Genomic DNA, 19,659 nt, shown 5'->3' with positions numbered 1-19,659 from the left:
CAAACAACATCAGCCTATTATTCACTTACATTGTATTTTCTTTTATTTACACATATATATAATACAATATAATCCACAAAGAAATGTTATGCCTCCTTGAACCCCTCGACCAATCAGAAAAGGGGGTGGGGCTTATGGCCATAAATCATCTCAAAGGGGGCGTGGCTTCAATCAATCAAACTAAACGGGCGTGTTTTGCATAATGAGACAGGATGCGGGTCCTTATTCTCTCTCTTTTGTATATTTTCTGAATACATAAAAAGTATACTGAAGTATACAAAGTATAAATTTACAAAATATGTTTAGATATATTTTTTTACATATATGTACAGTATAGGGGTATCCTCTCACCCCATCGCTCTCCTCCTCGTAGGGGCTCTCTGGCGTCCTCCGCTGGTCCTCCTTGGCGTAGCTGCTGTGATTGACAGCCGTGACCTCGTACGGGCTCTGCTCATAGATGACCCGTGCCGGCTCCTCCCCTTCCACCCTGTAGTGAAGCCCCACCCCCATGAACACAGGGGCATAACCCTCTGCTTTCACCACAGCGGCGGCTGAAGGGCCGCCCTCCCCCGACGCCGCTGGGCCCGCAGAGCTGTACTGTTCACGTCTGCTGTCCAGGGACTCGGTGTTGAGGGAGAGGTTGACCCGTCTGCTGTCCAGGGACTCGGTGTTGAGGGAGAGGTTGACCCGTCTGCTGTCCAGGGACTCGGTGTTGAGGGAGAGGTTGACCCGTCTGCTGTCCAGGGACTCGGTGTTGAGGGAGAGGTTGACCCGTCTGCTGTCCAGGGACTCGGTGTTGAGGGAGAGGTTGACCCGTCTGCTGTCCAGGGACTCGGTGTTGAGGGAGAGGTTGACCCGTCTGCTGTCAAGGGACTCGGTGTTGAGGGAGAGGTTGACCCGTCTGCTGTCCAGGGACTCGGTGTTGAGGGAGAGGTTGACCCGTCTGCTGTCCAGGGCCTCGGTGTTGAGGGAGAGGTTGACCCGTCTGCTGTCCAGGGCCTCGGTGTTGAGGGAGAGGTTGACGGGGAGAGATTTGAGGACTTGGACTCGGTTGTCCACCATCTCCACCTCGCTTTGGCTGCTGGGGTTGATTGATTGAATGAACATTTTATTTAACAGATTGCAGAATGGGTACAATACAGTACAGCTCAATACACACAATTGTTAAGGGGATGCAGACCAGAGAAAGACTTTCGTCTTGTTTACATCAGGGTCCCCCATTTTCAATTCATCATGAATTGTAAGTAAGGGTGCAACTTGCTCCGTGCAATCCATTCTTTGTGGATCTAGCCCAGAGTTTCAAAGGATGTGCAATACCGGCCGCATCCTACCAGGCGGCGGTATTGGACTTTTGCGATCTCAGACTGATTCCCTATGATAACACCAGGCTCCCTGGATGGATAATGAATGGAAATATCGAATAAAAGAAATAACGATCAAATAACGAGTATACTCGTTGTTGGCGTTCAACGATTGGCGGCCAGTTTTGCAAGTTTCGCACATAAACCAGAGCCGTGTATAAAGCCCGTTTTTTACACAAACGAGGTTATCGTCTGTGGCTGGCGTGCATGATGTAAAGCTTCACTCTACAGGATAGAAGTATGTGCTTTCATCTGGCGCGCCATACAACTGGCGTCACGGCTCTTTTGTTGTATTTTTTTTTTATCAGGGGTAAGGTGGTGAGGGGGGTAGATAAAATAAACCTCCCCCGAGATATGTTTATATCTTTTACGAAACTGATTGGCCGAGAGGTTGTGCCTTTCTACCTATCAGTCTCCCTGTCGAGGGTGTTCTCTCTCTTGTCACAGGGGAGGGGGGGGGGTTCCTGTCTCCCACACCAAATCAGAGATAGGTGGGACACAGGATTCCCCCGGCCATTGAAAACGTCACAGGCGCGTTTTCTTATTGGCCAAGAGACATGTCCGTGAGTTACAGGGCCTGTGCTGCAGACCGCTGTCATTGTAAAGGATGGATGATGCGATGCAGTCGGGACTGTTGGTCCTTCTGCTCTGCTCTCTAACAGTAGTGTATATTGGGCCGTTTTGTCTACTTAGCCCAATGTGTTACATAAACCTTTTTCAATTGTTTTACTCACGTTGAGGTCTCTCTGGGGAAACCTCTGTCTTCCCCTCTTACATAAAGAGCAGAATTGACAAGGTTTTTTACCCCCAGGCTCATCATGAGACCCGTGTCTGCCAGCTTCCTGCTGCTCGTCCCAGACAGCATGGAGGAAACGTTGTGTGGTGTTTCTTGTTAGAAATTCACTGTCGCTGTTTTCGGGTTCTCGACGAGCATATACGCTGGTTTATGAAATCAGCGTATGGTCTTTCGAGAGCGATTGACGCTGGCCCTGGGTGCTTTCAATGTTGAAACCACTTTGTAGGCCGGTGCACCTTGGTTGACCAAACATCATAAAAACTGCGTTTTTTTTGTGGTTGGCTGGGAGGGAGACTTGTCTCTACCGGGCGCCAGTGCACTAGGTTAGACTCGACGGAGTAGATCAAAACATTGGCGGAGGGGTCTCACGCCTATTAGATGGGCCACCAGGAGCAGTGCGTTCGCGTACTGACCGTCTTGGTGGCGCCCTCTGTGATGTTTTGGATTGACACGCGTACCTACCCCCCTCTTAGGACTGGGGATGGCGGCGTGACTAGGACACGGAACTGGTTCTGGTCGCGCCGGACCGGATCAGTTTAACCCGTTGCCCACCGGGGCGCAGATCCATACTGTGTTGTACCTTTGCACTATGTTAGGGGGCTTGGTCCTTCTTCATTTGTTCACCCCTCCCTCCCTGCTAAGCCGGAGATGGGAGGGGGCTGTCGGGGAGGTTGCCCTGTCAACTCCTCTAGGCATCCCTGTGTAGGTCCCGGTCCACCAGGCCCAGGTCGGGCCTCGTCCTCGATAACCTGTTGGCCTGGGTTAACCCTTTTGAAACCTGAAACGCTTGAACTGCTTGTATAGCCTGTGTATACGCGCAGTTATGTTTCTGAGTTTTCTTAGTGGGTTAAGGGAGCAACCACCTCCTGTTAAACTAAACATAGGGGGGTGGTTGGCTCCCCGGTGTGTTGGTAGCAGAGTTGACTATCGGGTTGAGGCCGGGCCTGACCCCGTCTGCCCGAGAGTATGCCCCCGCATCTTTCATGACGTCTGCCAGTTGTGTCAGCCTTTTCTCTGACCCTCGACCCCACTGGATTAATAAATTGGCGGGGTCGGGTTTCGTGGAGATTGTGACATGGTGCACAGCATACCGAACACCCCTTCCGCCGGGGTTCTGTTCTTACAGTAGACCCCTTAGGCGCCTGTCTAGTCTGCAGTGCTCCGGGCACAGGTCGAGTTCTGCTCTTGGGACCTGTTTGCCTGGATTGAGGGATCAACCTCCTTGGAGGGTTGTCTCCCCGGCACGCCGGCTGGCCCCACAGTATTGTGGGGGGGAAGCCTCCTTGAGAGCGCTTCAGAGCGGCGTGCCAAGGGGGGAAGGGCCTTCACCTGGTTTAGGCCCTGTCCGATACGCTGGCGATGTGGGGGGTTGTGTCACCAGTGACCGTCTTGTGGGGTCTCGATGCCACGGCCTCATTGACCTCACCAGGCCCCTTTTTTCAGGGGGTCCTAGCCCCGGGGTGGCCTGATGCTGGGACCTCCTCCGCGCTCCGCTGCTACGGCCTTGCCGCGGGGTTGGGGTTTGACTCCGACCCCGCGATGTTGGGGGCTGTGACTGGGTTTTGCTCACGTCCGTTCCCTGGTGGCGTGTGGGATGCGCGTCTGAGTAGTCACGGGCCCTTCTAAACAAAGGTAAGTCCCACGGTCTGCTCACCCTGTGCGTTTGAGGCGCTAAACCCTCTTCGCACAGTCGGGTCCGATCCCCCTCCCGTCCCTCGCTAGGGGGGGCCCGGATCCTCCCCGGTTCTGATGGTTGTAAGGGACCTCAGCGGGTGCAAAGCGTAAGCTATAACGAAATATAACGAAGGTTATCCTATAACCCTAGTTATATGAGTAATAGCGAGCGCTTTGCTCTGACTCACTGAGGACCCCACGGTCTTCCGTTTTGGCGGTGAAAGACTGGGGAAGGAGCTGATTGTGAGGCCACGACCCTGCTTATGAAGGAGCGGATGTGGGTGTGGCCAGGCAGGTGGGTGTGTACATGTGGAGAAAGTTTTTCATTGCTAGTATGATTAAAGGGATAGTTCCAATAGAGCAAAGCGCTCGCTATTACTCATATAACTAGGGTTATAGGATAACCTTTCGCTATAGCCCGCCAATCGAATAACGCCAACAACGAGTATACTCGTTATTAGATCGTTATTTATTTTATTCGCTATTTCCATTCATAAACATGCAGGCAGCTGTGTGTTATCACTGGGGATGGGTCTGAGATCGCAAAAGTCCAATACCGCCGCCTGCCACCTTGCGGCCGCTATTGCACTCCATTTGAAATGATGTGGCTTGGTGTCTGGGCCGATCTGCGGCCTGCGGGCGGGGTCTAACTACTCAGGCAGGGCAAACGCTTATAACGCATGCATCGACGAGGGTCCGGCCCCCCGGGTTCATGTTCATTGCTGGATTACGTTGGAAACACAATCGCGATCAGTACTTGGAATGGCGATCAGATAATTGGAATATTCTTTTCGGGACAGATCCTGGTCAAAGTAAGGGCTAAATGGTATCAATATTGCGTTGATAAAAAGATTCCTTCATGCGATCAGGAGTGTGTGTGTGTGTGGTGTGTTCCGTTGGTAGCGATCAAAGCACCCCCCCCCTTTCATGCATCCATGATGAAACAATACAGATAATCTAAATTTGATTTGAGAACAGTAGCTAGTCCAGGGAAGAAACGATAATGCTTTTACTAGAATACACGTTGCCGGCCATTACGAAGCATTTTGGAAATTACACCAGACCGCCCTGAAACTACACTCATATTCACGACGGTATAAAACGGATGTATTGATGGAAAGATTATCTGTTTTTTGCATCTTGACCGGAAGAAACTCACTGACAATCGACTATATTATTAGATCCATAGCTATAATATATAATATAGCTTTAGGCCTGCAAACACAGCCACGTATCCCCATGTTAAAAGGCGCTGGCCTTTCATGAATGAATGAATGAATGAATGAATGAATGAATGAAAACTTTATTTAACAGATTGCAGAATGGGTACAATACAGTACGGCTCAATACATACAATTGTTAAGGGGATGCAGACCTGAGAAAGACGTTTGTCTTGTTTCCATCAGGGTCCCCCATTTTCAATTCATATAGACATTTATGACATACACAACATACATGACATTTATGGCATAGGGACATATAGGTATTTAGTACTGATACATTTGTGACATAACGGTATTCAAATATACAGTACTGTTACCCCTAGATCCTGACAGAGTATATACATATGATGGGGAGGGGACTGTACATTAGGAGGGGGTGGGTGGGTGGGTGGGAGGGAAATATACATACGGCGGGGAGGGAATATATACATGCGGTGGTGAGGAGACTGTCTATTAGGAGGTGGTGGGGGTTTTGGGCATTTACGGTGGCCAGTTTCGAATTGCAGCCTCCCGTAGGTGCTCTTTAAGAGCGGTTTTGAATGTGGGCAGGGATTCACATTCCTTTACAGCTTTGGGTAGGGCGTTCCACATTGTTGTATTGTTGTATTCAACGGTAAGGTATTGATTGATTGATTGATTGAAAAGTTTATTAACAGATTGCAGAAAGGGTACAGTACAGTACAGCTCAATACATACAATTGTTAAGAGGATGCAGACCTGAGAAAGACTTTCGTCTTGTTTCCATCAGGGTCCCCCATTTTCAATTCATCATATGACACACACGACATACAGATAGACAGTACTGCTACATCTATACATTTATGACATACCAGATTTGCAAATACAGTACTGTTTGTGATACTAAAAACCACCAGGTAAACAGCGACCCCTGGTGCTGAATGAGTTAATGTACTCAGAATGCCCCCACTCCTACATTAGTAACTGAACAGTATGCTACTTTAACTCATTGGACGCCAGTCACGAGTATAGTCGGGTTAACTCGCCGACGCTTGAGTGCCAATCACAAGTATAGTCGGGTTTTAATAGTTATTTCTTTTATTAGCGATATCCATTCATTTTCATCCATCCAACCTGATGTTATCGTTGGGAATGGGTCTGAGCTCGCAAAAGGGCAAATACCGCCGCCTATCGTCTCCCGGATGGTATTGCACATCATTGGATTGGATTGGCTGGGACTGTGCATCAAAAAAAAGGTCCGGTCCAGGTTTTGCTTCTCGGGCATGCAGTATCGTTATACCACATTGACTGGGGACACTCTGAGCAGCGTGGATTATTTGTTTTGGATATAACGTTGGATCAATAAACGCGATCAATATTTGGAATGGAATCAGGAATTGGATTAATCTTTTTGCAGAACATCAGATGTGAGGTAAGGACTCTATGTTACCAGTCTTGGGTTAATCAGATGTTTCTTTCATAGCAATCACAACGTGTCTGTGTGTGTGCGCGTGCCGTTGGCGCTGAGCAAGGCACGGATAAGCGATTTTTCAGCCCGCTTCTGTATCGTGCATGAGGACACATATACTATCGATAATCTAGCGTTTATTTAAAAACTATTCATAAATCAGCCGAAAAATTACAATGTGTTTTGTGTATTCCACTAAAGGGCTATTATCGCGTCTTTCTCTGGAATTACTAGAAATCACCAAAACTATACTCGTATTCAAAACGGTATAAAACGGAAATGTACAGATGAAAAAACAATCCGTTTGGTACATGTTGACTGCAAACAACTCATTGATAAGCGACGGGTGTATTAGACCCATAGCCATAATTTAAGATATATTCTAAGCACTCGCAAATATCCCCGTCCTCCCATTGATTAAAGCGCTGGCGTACTAGGCCTGATTTACTCCTACATTAGTCAAACAAAGTCATTAGTAAAACAAATACTTGTACAATGTGGGAAATAATGGACCATTACAAAAATACCATAAAACACACTGACCTCTTCTCCTGCTCTTCACTTATTTCAACCACTTTGGCGACGACAGGCAGCAGCCTCTTTTCCTTCGGCACCTGGCGTGAAGAAGACAAGAGTACAAGGCAACTGAAGACAACATGATATCAACCACAATGAGCAGAGCATAACAATACAACAACAATAACAATAACCATAACCATAACCATAGCAGTAACAATAACTCATTCCTGCCCAAAACGAATTAACTCGTTATAGCCCGCCAATTGTTGGACGCCAACAACGAGCATACTCGTTATTGGATCGTTATTTCTTTTATTCGCTATTTCCATTCATAATTCATCCTGGTATGCTGTGGTACTGTGTGGCAATGTGTCTGAGATCGCAACGGTCCGATACCGCCGCCTGGTGGTATGCGGCCGATGTTGCACTCCCTTTGTATCTCTGTGTGTGGGGCTGTCCGTCTCTGAAAGTCATCCGGGCGGAGTTATCTTGTAACGTGGATCAAGATCTTCACTCGATCGCATTGAATCGTCAATCTGACGCCGGATTCATTATGCTGTGGGGGGTTATGGCGTGGGCCAAATGGACATACGATCTAGCAGATGGCAATCAAATAATTGGAATATTCTTTTTGGATTATCATTGGCCACAGGTAAGAGCAATTTAACGTCAATTTCATCTTGGTTGTCCATTGTTGTCATAGCCTTCGCCCTGATCAACGTATGCTGTTGTACTAACGAATGCCGTTATTGACAATCAATTAATCATAAACGACCCCCCCCCCCCCCCTTTCATGCATGCATGATGGAACATAATATACCGATCATATGCATTTGAATTTTTAATTGTAGCGTGTATAGGGGCAAAATGCCAATGGATTAAGTATAATATGCGTCGCGGGCTATTACTATAGCCTCCCAGGAATTATCCTAGACCACTCTAAAACTATACTTATATTCACCATGGTATAAAACGATAATGTATGGATGGAAAAAATATTCCTTTTTCACATCTTGAACGATAGATACTCGATGTCAAATGGGCCATAGTATTGCATATATAGCTGTATAATATTTAAATAGTTATAGCCCTGCAAACAAGGTGAGCGACTCCATTGGTTTAATGCGTGGCAGCACATAGCCATATCCCGTTCCCAGCGTGGCAGAGAAAGAGATAACAACAGTAACAACAACAACAACCACAACAACAACAAAGTAATTTGCTCAGCCGGGAAGTTCAGAATTTTAGACCCCAGCCTAGCCCTATTTCCTGCTTTCCAGTGATGTTGTCGTTCGGAAGAGTCCTTTTATACAGTTTCCTCAACCATTTCTTCAACTGTCCTGGAATTGGGCCTACTGTACTACTATACTACTGTACTACTATACTACTGTACTACTATACTACTGTACTACTATACTACTGTACTAGTAGAGTTAAAAATAGTGGAAGTAGTGTCTGCAGACCCTGAAGAACAGTCTCAGGTTGCTGAGCTCTTTCGTTTTCATTCATGGGCTCAAGAAGATATTCCTGTGTACTTTTTGTTCGCCCTTTAAAGGGACAGTGCTGCAATTTTTCATTGTTCATGGACTCTAGTGTATTTCACCCTTAACACTTTCTATGCCACTCACGAGTTTTCTCGGAATTATTAATATTACGTTGAAAGCCACTCACGAGATTTCTCAGATTTTTTTTTTTATTTTTTTTTTAGCGATCTGAAATCATATTGCATCACGCGAGCCTACCCTAGTCTACCCGAGAGCCGCCGGCGATCAGATGTGGAAAAAAGCGCCCCCTATCGTCTCCCAGATGACATAAGGGATTTTGGAATGGACTCAATGAAAATGGATGGGGGAAAAAATCCTGTACTCCACATTTTCCAGTCCACTGATGCAGCCGGGGTTACTAGAGTTCATTCTGGAGCCTCTGAGCCCCGCGGAATAATGTGTTCTACTGTATCACGTTGGATCTATACACTTATCGATTTTTTTCGAATGGTGATCAGGAATTGGAATATACCAGTTGGATACCATCTGATGTCAGGTAATGAATCTATGTTATCAGTGTTAGGATAATCAGAGTCATTTTGATGAAGATATAAGCTGTTTTGTGAAATGTCCTCTATCGGTTTGTCTGTAAAAATCCATGAGGAAATGAACAAGGCTATTATCAGCGCGCGGCTCGAATGGGCGTGCGTGTACGTATAATATTGATCATCTAGCGTTTATTTGAAAATTATTCATAAATAGGCCGACAAATATCAACGTTCTGGAATATTCCAGTAAAAGACGATTATGACAGAATGGGCTGTTTTTTACCTCAAAACGGGTGCTTTTCAAAATGCTCTCAAACGGAAATGAAGCGATAAAAAACCAATCTGCCTTGACAGCACTGACTGGAAAATGATTCTTTGATAAGCGACGGGCAGATTAGACACATAGCCATAATTTAAAACATAGATTAGGCGATATTAACGTTAACATTGGCGCCGATGGTGGCATTCAAGCGCTAACTCTGGCACCACCTGGTGGCACTGAAAGTGTTAAAGGGTCAGTGCTGCCTTTTTTCCCTGTGCAATAAATAATGCCCTGTTTTTGGCTAACTCTCACACCTGCCTTGTGTTGTGCTATTGGGGTCGCATACAAATCCGTAACACCTTATTTTTTTTCTTTTCTTTTATCATCCTTGACACCATGCTAAAAATGACCAGACATAAAAAACTGCAACTGAGCTCGTTCAGTACCTTCTTGAGATCACGTGTACAAAAATTCTAAGCAAATGAATAAATGGCAGATGATTAACAGGAGGTTTTGTAGATACAGTACTGAATTCTGCCATCGGGACACATGCAATTTGAAATATGATTATAGAATATCAGGCCTATAAATGACCTTATTATGGCCAAGTCACACATCTATGGATCGGGCCAAATCTCCTCTTTCCAATGGCCAATTTCTTCATTGAGCGTTTATCCTTACCATTAGGGCACAAGTATCTTGTGTTTTATTATAAATAAATTAGTATTAGTCATAGAGCAGTCCCATCTCTACCTTATAGTAGTCATAGAGCAGTCCATCTCTACCTTATAGTAATCATAGAGCAGTCCATCTCTACCTTATAGTAATCATAGAGCAGTCCATCTCTACCTTATAGTAGTCATAGAGCAGTCCATCTCTACCTTATAGTAGTCATAGAGCAGTCCATCTCTACCTTATAGTAATCATAGAGCAGTCCATCTCTACCTTATAGTAATCATAGAGCAGTCCATCTCTACCTTATAGTAATCATAGAGCAGTCCATCTCTACCTTATAGTAGTCATAGAGCAGTCCATCTCTACCTTATAGTAATCATAGAGCAGTCCATCTCTACCTTATAGTAATCATAGAGCAGTCCATCTCTACCTTATAGTGATCATAGAGCAGTCCATCTCTACCTTATAGTGATCATAGAGCAGTCCATCTCTACCTTATAGTAATCATAGAGCAGTCCATCTCTACCTTATAGTAATCATAGAGCAGTCCATCTCTACCTTATAGTGATCATAGAGCTGTCCATCTCTACCTTATAGTAGTCATAGAGCAGTCCATCTCTACCTTATAGTAATCATAGAGCAGTCCATCTCTACCTTATAGTAATCATAGAGCAGTCCATCTCTACCTTATAGTAATCATAGAGCAGTCCATCTCTACCTTATAGTAATCATAGAGCAGTCCATCTCTACCTTATAGTAATCATAGAGCAGTCCATCTCTACCTTATAGTAATCATAGAGCAGTCCATCTCTACCTTATAGTAGTCATAGAGCAGTCCATCTCTACCTTATAGTGATCATAGAGCAGTCCATCTATACCTTATAGTAATCATAGAGCAGTCCATATCTACCTTACAGTAATCATAGAGCAGTCCATCTCTACCTTATAGTAATCATAGAGCAGTCCATCTCTACCTTATAGTAATCATAGAGCAGTCCATCTCTACCTTATAGTAATCATAGAGCAGTCCATCTCTACCTTATAGTAATCATAGAGCAGTCCCAGGGCGTTGGCACTGTCCTCGTCCCCATTGATGCTCATCATGGCCTTGGTGGCAGCCGTCAGTGGGTTCTCCAGATATGACTTCCACGCCTCATCCTCGCTAGTGTAGGCCCGGCGCACCGCAGGGAACGAGCTCTCATTGGGGACCACCACCACCAGACGCTTACTGGAACATACATAAACACACACATACATATGTCATTGGCAAAGGTCAAGGCATTTGTTTGCATGCAAACAGGAAAACACACAGACGCATGTTTTTTCGCTGGAGACACTTCTACATGAGAACACTATAACAGGCCAAATTTGTCTGTAAAAAATGTATTAGTTAAAATGTGTGTGGGGGGGGGGGGTCTCTTTACTTTCCACAGCCACTAAAATGAAGACCACAGGGTGATGTGATGTGGAACCTCTCCTTACAAGTACATTTTTTAGTTTATTTATTTGATTTCAAGAGCTACTAAGACTAGTCAGGAAGTTAACCTCATCAACGGACTAACGAGAAAAGTTACGAGCTAATTTCATCGTAGTTCCACTTTTTGGACAACCTTTTTGGGTCAATTTTGGTCCTTACATTTACATTACATTACATTTAGTCATTTAGCTGACGCTTTTATCCAAAGCGACTTACAAGTTCTGTACGACAAGTCATCAGGAAGGATACAACTCTATCAGCTGAGTAACAATGTTCATCAAAGTGTTGTCCTTCTCTGGGATTCGCTCGTAGTGGGCTTAAGGGCTTTATTTGGGAGAAATCATGGTGATTGCGTTGATTGATTGATTGAAAAGTTTATTAACAGATTGCAGAATGGGTACAGTACAGTACAGCTCAATACATACAATTGTTAAGGGGATGCAGACCAGAGAAAGACTTTCGTCTTGTTTACATCAGGGTCCCCCATTTTCAATTCATCATAACATACACGACATACAGATAGACAGTACTGCTACATCTATACATTTATGACATACCAGATTTGCAAATACAGTACTGTTTGTGATACAAAAAGTGTCCAGAAAAAGAGTGTATATACATTTGACGTAGAAACTGTACATTGGAGGAGGTTGGGTAGGTGGGGTGGGGTTGGGGGGGGGGAGGGGGGGGGGCTGTACATTGGAGGTGTTAGGGGGGGGGGGTACACTGTACAATGTACATTGGAATACTGACATGCACAATATATCGGCCGCCGATATAATATCGGCCGATATGGCAGTTTTTTTACACATCGGTATCGGTCCGATATCAAGATAGGGTCGATATTTAAAGAAAAAGAAGAAAAAAAGTTTTTTTTTACTTTCTTTTTTTTTAATTTGTACATGTTTTGGCCTTAAATAGTTTAAAAATATCTGTCATTTCTGAAAATAAGTTACAAAAGTAAAAAAAAAAAAAAAATGCGTTTTGGAAAATAGCTCTTTATTTGATTATCATAAAAAAATGTTTTCTATACAGAGATATCGACATCGGTAAATATCGGTATCGGCCAGAACAGCAATATTAATATCGGTTATCGGTATCGGCCACAATTTTCACATCGGTGCATCACTACTTCAACGTAATAGTTTATCTACTTAACTGTACTGAAAAAAATTATATATATGTGACACAAAAATTTGTATTTTTTTTGGTCTGTAAGAAATATGCTTGGCGGGTAGAATCTTCCCATCTACCCGCCACCATCCGGTGAGTCAAAAAGTTAATTTCGTGCCCTGCTGAAGGTCTTCGCATTCTGGCAAATTCTCTTGTTTCTTGTTGTTTTGACTGTGCTATCTGTTCCTGGTACGGAGGGGTGACCAAGGTTTTAAAAGAAAGGTACAGGTTTCCCAGAACAAACTCGTCAGATTAACTCTATAGCCTCCAGAGCACATGTGGGCAAACAACACTTCCCTCTGGAAGCCAGGTCCGTTCAACTTCAGCTCAATATTATTATTATTCTCAGTGGAATAGGGACATGTATAGGCCCACCCATAACACCAGAGCCAGCATTGCTGACCTGTGTATTCCAAGGTTCAAAACAAATATGGGCAAATGTTCTTTTAAATCCTGGGGAGCCACAAATTGGAATTGGCTACCTTCACAGTTAAAATGCATTAGTAGCCGACACAACTTTAAGAAAAATGTCAAATCATGGCTCCTCGACAATGTTAAAAACTAGATTTTAAAATGTATGAAAATGTTGTCTGATACATTGTTGTCTGTGGCTATGTTTGTACTGCACTTAAAATGTTCATGTCTATGTAGTTTGTCATATTGTTATTTGTGGTCATGTTTTGTATTTGCTTATCTGTCTGAGACCAAGGACCACAATGGAAATAAGTCTTGACTTTTTTGTGTTTCATCCTTGATGTTTTCTTGAATCTAGAATCTTTTTAAATGTCAAATCAAATTTTATAAAATCAAATTTCCAAGTCCGACAGCAATTAATTCCACAGAAGGATGAATAAAGCCTTTAAACTAGGGCTGGACGGTAGGGTCTAAAATTTATATCACGGTATCATTTGAAGCATAGACGGTAACAGTATATATCACGGTATATTAACTTATCTAGCGCCTGGGTACTGGACTTTCTGAGTGAAAGACCCCAGGCGGTCAGGGTGGGGGGTCAGACCTCCAACACCATCACCCTGAGCATCGGGTCCCCCCAGGGCTGTGTTCTAAGCCCCCTGCTGTACTCACTATACACACATGATTGTGTGGCCAAGTTCAGCTCCAACTCCATAGTGAAGTTCACAGACGACACGGTGGTGGTGGGGCTGATCTCGGACAACGACGAGAAGGCCTACCGGGAGGAGGTTGAGGTACTGGAATGCTGGTGCCAGGACAACAGCCTGCTCCTGAACATTGGTAAAACCAAGGAGCTGATCGTGGATTATAGGAGAGGACAGCAGGAGACACACACACCACTGATGATTAACGGGGCTACCGTGGACAGGGTGAGCAGCTTTAAGTACCTGGGGGTCCACATCTCAGAGGATCTGACATGGTCAACACACATAGACACAGTAGTAAAGAAGGCGAAACAGCGCCTCTACCACCTGAGACAGTTAAGGAAGTTCAGAGTATCGGGGAAGATACTCCAGTCCTTCTACTCAGGAGCTGTAGAGAGCATCTTGACCAGAAACATCACTGCCTGGTATGGAAACAGCACGGCACAGGACAAGAAGGCCCTACAGAGAGTGGTGCCGGTGCGCTCAGCCGAGCGTACCACGGGTATTGCACTACCTCCCCTGCAGGTTCTATACAACAAGAGGTGCAAATCCAGAGCCTGCAGGATAATGAAAGACCCTCACCACCCCAATAACAGCCTGTTTCAGCTGCTGAGGTCAGGCAGACGCCTGCGAACCCCAGCTACTAGGACAGAGCAGCTTAGGCTCAGCTTCTTCCCCCAGGCCATCAGAGCCCTGAACAATTAACATTGAGTGCCACAGAACACTGAACTATCCACACACAAGCACACATGAACACACACACGACATGCACGCTGTGCACGCTCACACACTAGCAGCCACTTAACACTTTAACATGAGCGGGCACACACTCATGCCGCACACACGCACACTTATGGCCAAAAGGAAAGGCCACTTTAAATTAGAATAACAGGAACAGTGTATTGCACTACCAAAGCTACCTAGCATGTCCTATATGCTCTGTAAATAACTATGTACAGATACCGAGATGTCACACCATGTTACCTGTTACCTGTTTATTGCACAATGTTGTTTTTTTATTGGATTCTATTATATGTTGTACCACTGTATTGCACATCGTTGCGGGCAAGACCACCCGCATTTCATTGTATACTTGTATGCCGTGACAATTAAAACTCTTGACTTGACTTGACTTGACTATCTTAAAATGTCTATATACATGCTTCTGAAGGGGTTAAACACTGGTATGGTATGGTGTATTACTGTACTCTTGTATTACTGCTGTCTGTTCTCCTAGAGTGAAGCAGTCTGTTCTCCTAGAGTGAAGCAGTCTGTTCTCCTAGTGAAGCTGTCTGTTCTCCTAGTGAAGCTGTCTGTTCTCCTAGTGAAGCTGTCTGTTCTCCTAGTGAAGCTGTCTGTTCTCCTAGTGAAGCTGTCTGTTCTCCTAGTGAAGCTGTCTGTTCTCCTAGTGAAGCTGTCTGTTCTCCTAGTGAAGCTGTCTGTTCTCCTAGTGAAGCTGTCTGTTCTCCTAGTGAAGCTGTCTGTTCTCCTAGAGTGAAGCAGTCTGTTCTCCTAGTGAAGCTGTCTGTTCTCCTAGTGAAGCTGTCTGTTCTCCTAGTGAAGCTGTCTGTTCTCCTAGTGAAGCTGTCTGTTCTCCTAGTGAAGCTGTCTGTTCTCCTAGTGAAGCTGTCTGTTCTCCTAGAGTGAAGCTGTCTGTTCTCCTAGTGAAGCTGTCTGTTCTCCTAGTGAAGCTGTCTGTTCTCCTAGTGAAGCTGTCTGTTCTCCTAGAGTGAAGCTGTCTGTTCTCCTAGTGAAGCTGTCTGTTCTCTGTTACCAAGTAAACAAATCATCGTCAGCTCTCAGATTGGTAGTCAGAAGCCCGCACCGTTATCGTTACTGCATTAGCATCTAGCCTTGGCAGACTATTTGATTCGTTAAGGGCTCGAAATTGCATGAGTTTTGGTCATATGCTCCCGAAATGCTCCCGTTGTTTGGCTACTTCTATGTGCAGTGAAAACTACTCGAATGCTTTATAACCTAGTCATTGATTTAGTTCAGGGTAATCTAAGATTAGCCGCAGAGCTAACGCTAGTTAGCGTGAGCTAACGCTAGCTAATCAAGCTCAGTAGCTCACAGAGAGAGATAAACAGCTGACAGCGGATAGTACAGGACGATACAAATACAATAAAAAGGCGGGTGGGGGCTGTTGTGTAAACCTTGTACTCTTTAGTTCACATATAATAAGAGACAGATTATTTGCTTGCTCCACCAGTGCAACACTCCACGACAACACACACCAACTCTCGTCACAACGCTTTACGGTATTTTCACAGCACTGTCGCAACATTACCGTAAAACGTGAACACCGTTGTGACCCACTCGCTCCACTAGACTGGTCTCGCCCTCTGCTGGCGCGTGTGTGCACTACACTCCGTGTGTGCACTACACTCAAAACTCTGTTTCACTGTAATAGAAGCTGAAGCGCATCTGTGATTTTGACGGTGACGGACGGTATTGATTTTCAATACCGTCGGTATTTCTAAATACCCCGGTATATCGTAATACCGTCATACCGCCCAAGCCTACTGCAGACCTGCAAGCAAAGTAGAGCAAGTTCCAAGTGCCAAAGGATAAGAGTCTGAGGCGGAGTCTCAAAAGAGAATGTAGAATATTTAATTCACAACATACACCCGTCTCGTTACTAGCTAACGTTAACTGAACCAGTGCCTTCAGGATAGTCCAATTGACATACAATTCGCGAAGACACTCTGACGTCACGAGACCGCCGCCATCTTGGTATGAGGGTAACAAATGGATTTCTACCATCAAATGCATGCGTTGAGCTCCGTTTTTATTACATGTTTTATCACATTCTTGTTCATTTCATAACATTTTCATACGATTTGTTTTGAAAATATTGAGGCCAACATGGCATTACACTATTTCGAAAGCCTTTCTGGTGATTCTAAGGCGAGATGAGTCAAAGAAGCTCGCCCTGATTGACTTGACATCATGTCCATACAAAACACCTGCAGACATGGCCATCTCTCGAATACCCAAATTGAAGCTGCTGTGTTACGTTTTGTACTAATAACAAACACAGAAATCCAAATCGCAAGTTTTATATAATACCAGCTGATGCATCACGGAGGAAAAAGTGGCTGGCGGCTAACGTTCGGCTAACTCCCTCTGGTGTTGTGGTCGTGGTAGCTACATGCTAAGCTAACGTTAATTACATCATATCGAACCGATAGGAGCTTATCTTATCTAATCTTACGTGGTGGTACCACATGTGCCACTACCCGATCAAACATCCACGTAAGATTAGATAAGATAAGCTCCTATCGGTTTGATATGATATAATTAACGTTAGCTCAGCATGTAGCTATTTGTCTAGGTTAACGTAGCTAACGTTAGCTGCCAGCCACTTTTTCCTCTGTGATGGTATAAAACTTGCGATTTGGATTTCTGTTTTTGTCATTAGTACAACGCGTAACACAGCAGCTCTTTGGCATTGTGAAGGACTAAAGAAAATTCCGCTTGATTGTCTTTAATTTGCCGCTTTAACGATCCGTTTCTCCACTAAGTTTCTAGTTTTCCCCCACGCTGCAGTTGCGTAGCAACAACAGACAGGAAGTTGACTTCGAGAATGTCCCAACAACTTCTTCTTCTTCTATGGGGGATAATGGCGGGTCGCAACCACAGAAAGGCGCATACCGCCACCTACTGGACCAGGTCATGCTGGACCTACAAAAGGCCTTTGACACGGTCAATCACTCCATTCTGATTGACAAGCTAAAAGCAATTGGTTTTGATAGTCTATCAGTGAGCTGGATGCAATCCTACCTTGAGGGGAGGGAACAGATGGTGGAGGTAAACGGTACCCTATCCCCCCCCCCTCACAGTGAGCTGTGGTGTTCCACAAGGAAGCATACTAGGACCGCTACTGTTCCTAATTTATGCAAATGACATGTCGTCAGCTTGTGACTGCAACTTGTTCCTGTTTGCGGACGACTCAGCCCTGCTGGTCTCTGACAAGAACAAGTTACAGGTTGAAAAAACCCTCAGCTCGGAACTAGGCAGAATCTGCATATGGCTCGCTGATAACAAACTATCATTACACATGGGCAAAACAGAGTCCATTCTCTTCGGTTCAAATAACAAACTCAGCAAAACCGACGGCTTCTCAGTTACAGTGGGTGACAATATTGTCACAAGGAAAGATGAAATTACCTACCTGGGTTCCATCCTAGAGGCTAATCTTTCCTGTGACAAAATGGCATCCAATGTAATAAAAAAAGTGAACTAACGAACTCGATTCTTGTACCGGATCTCCTCTCTGGTAAACAAGAATACCCTGAAGACTCTGGCAGGAGCACTCATTCAAGGGTACTACGACTATGCTTGCACCTCATGGTACCAAAGCACCTCAAAGGCCCTAAAAACAAAATTACAAACATCACAAAACAAACTGGTCAGAGTACTGCTTGACCTTACCCCCAGAACCCACCTCACCCCTGCCCACTTTGACAACCTAGGATGGCTTAGAGTAGACGACAGAGTACAGCAACTTGCAATGGGCCTGGTCTACAAGATACACTACACCACTAAGGTACCCATGTACATGTCAAAATACTTCCCAAAGGTCAGTGAATACCACGACCACAACACCAGAGGGAGCTCCACAAATCATGTTCAACCCAGATTTGGCTCAAACAAGGGACTAAACACGTTTCGCAATTATGCCACATCAATGTGGAACGCCCTACCCAAAGCTGTAAAGGAATGTGAATCACTACCCAGTACCCACTTTCAAAACCACTCTCAAAGAGCACCTACGGGAGACTGCAATTCGAAACTGGCCCCTGTAAATGTCCTAACCCAGTCATTCACAAGACCCTCTTGGGACCAAGTAAGGTTTTGTGAATAATCCAATGTACAGTTACCCCCCCCCCCCCCCCCCCCACCATTGAAAATGGGGGACCCTGATGTAAACAAGACGAAAGTCTTTCTCTGGTCTGCATCCCCCAATTGTGTGTATTGAGCCGTACTGTATTGTACCCATTCTGCACTCTGTTAATAACATGTTCAATCAATCAATCAATCAAACAGAACACTGTAAAACTATTTACATTTTGTGAAACCCCATCTTAATCTGATCCAATGTGCTTTCGGTGTATGCAGCAGATGTATTGATCTCTGATATCACATTGAAAATAAACGAGGGAGCTATGCTAGAGATAGAACAATATGTATATATTTAACATTAAATAGCCTAAACTAGGATACTGACTTCACACAGTTGTTCTATTTCGCTGCCAAAAGCTATCCTTGTGTTAAAGAGTTGCTGCTATTATGGTATGGCCTATACAAAAGATCAAATAAACATAGCCCACGTATCATAACAAAACAAGCTGAAAACAAGGTTCAAACGAGTGTAAATAAATTCCGAATAGACAAAAGTGTATTTAAACCCTAACAAAAAAGAACAACATCATTAAACACAACGAACAGAACAGCTCCAGTCCGTGTGGCATCATGTTGTAATAATGTGTTCCATCATCAGGAATGGCGATCTCAGCTGAAAGGAATCCACGGCTTGTTAACTGAACTCATTCAACATGAAAACTCACCAAAGCAATAATAATATTAATATAATAATAATAAACTAGTGGGCTCCGTGTGGGTTAGTTACACCTGAGCTACAGTACAGCCCCGCTTACAACATGACATCTCCACTTTATGTGTAATCCTTCCCAACAGGTCTCTCTCTCTCTGCTGGATCACTGGATCACTGGATCACCTGGATCACCTACCTGTCTGTCTCCTGTGACATAGTTCTCTCCGCTTCCTCTGCGAGGCTCCTTGTTGTTGTGGAACTGGACTTTCTGGTCGGAGCAGCTCGTAGAGTGAGAGCTGCCGAGCCGACGGGAGTACAGGTGAGTTACAGGTAAGTCCGCTTTCTGCCTCCCTCCCTCCCTCC

The 19,659-nt window shown here is 44.7% G+C and overlaps 1 protein-coding gene across 3 annotated transcripts in view; it reads right to left on the bottom strand.

The window, feature by feature from the left end:
- The window catches only part of grhl2b (grainyhead-like transcription factor 2b), a 96,434-nt gene extending 76,804 nt beyond the window's left edge, over window positions 1-19,630 (bottom strand). For 2 of the 3 annotated variants that reach the window (XM_084313319.1, XM_084313321.1), the window contains exons 1-4: window positions 19,493-19,630; window positions 11,007-11,196; window positions 7,024-7,094; window positions 352-1,081 (exon numbers count right to left, since the gene is read on the bottom strand). In XM_084313319.1, coding sequence (XP_084169445.1) covers window positions 352-1,081; window positions 7,024-7,094; window positions 11,007-11,196; window positions 19,493-19,512 — 1,011 coding nt within the window. In that variant the 5' untranslated portion in view covers window positions 19,513-19,630. The remainder of the gene's footprint in view (window positions 1-351; window positions 1,082-7,023; window positions 7,095-11,006; window positions 11,197-19,492) is intronic. The other variant, XM_084313320.1, reaches the window with a different exon arrangement.
- Between the last annotated feature and the right edge of the window lie 29 nt (window positions 19,631-19,659).

The sequence above is a fragment of the Notolepis coatsorum genome (assembly GCF_963971535.1).
Source record: "Notolepis coatsorum genome assembly, chromosome: 1".
NCBI lineage: Eukaryota > Metazoa > Chordata > Actinopteri > Aulopiformes > Paralepididae > Notolepis > Notolepis coatsorum.
This window is presented reverse-complemented; position numbering and strand designations above follow the sequence as displayed.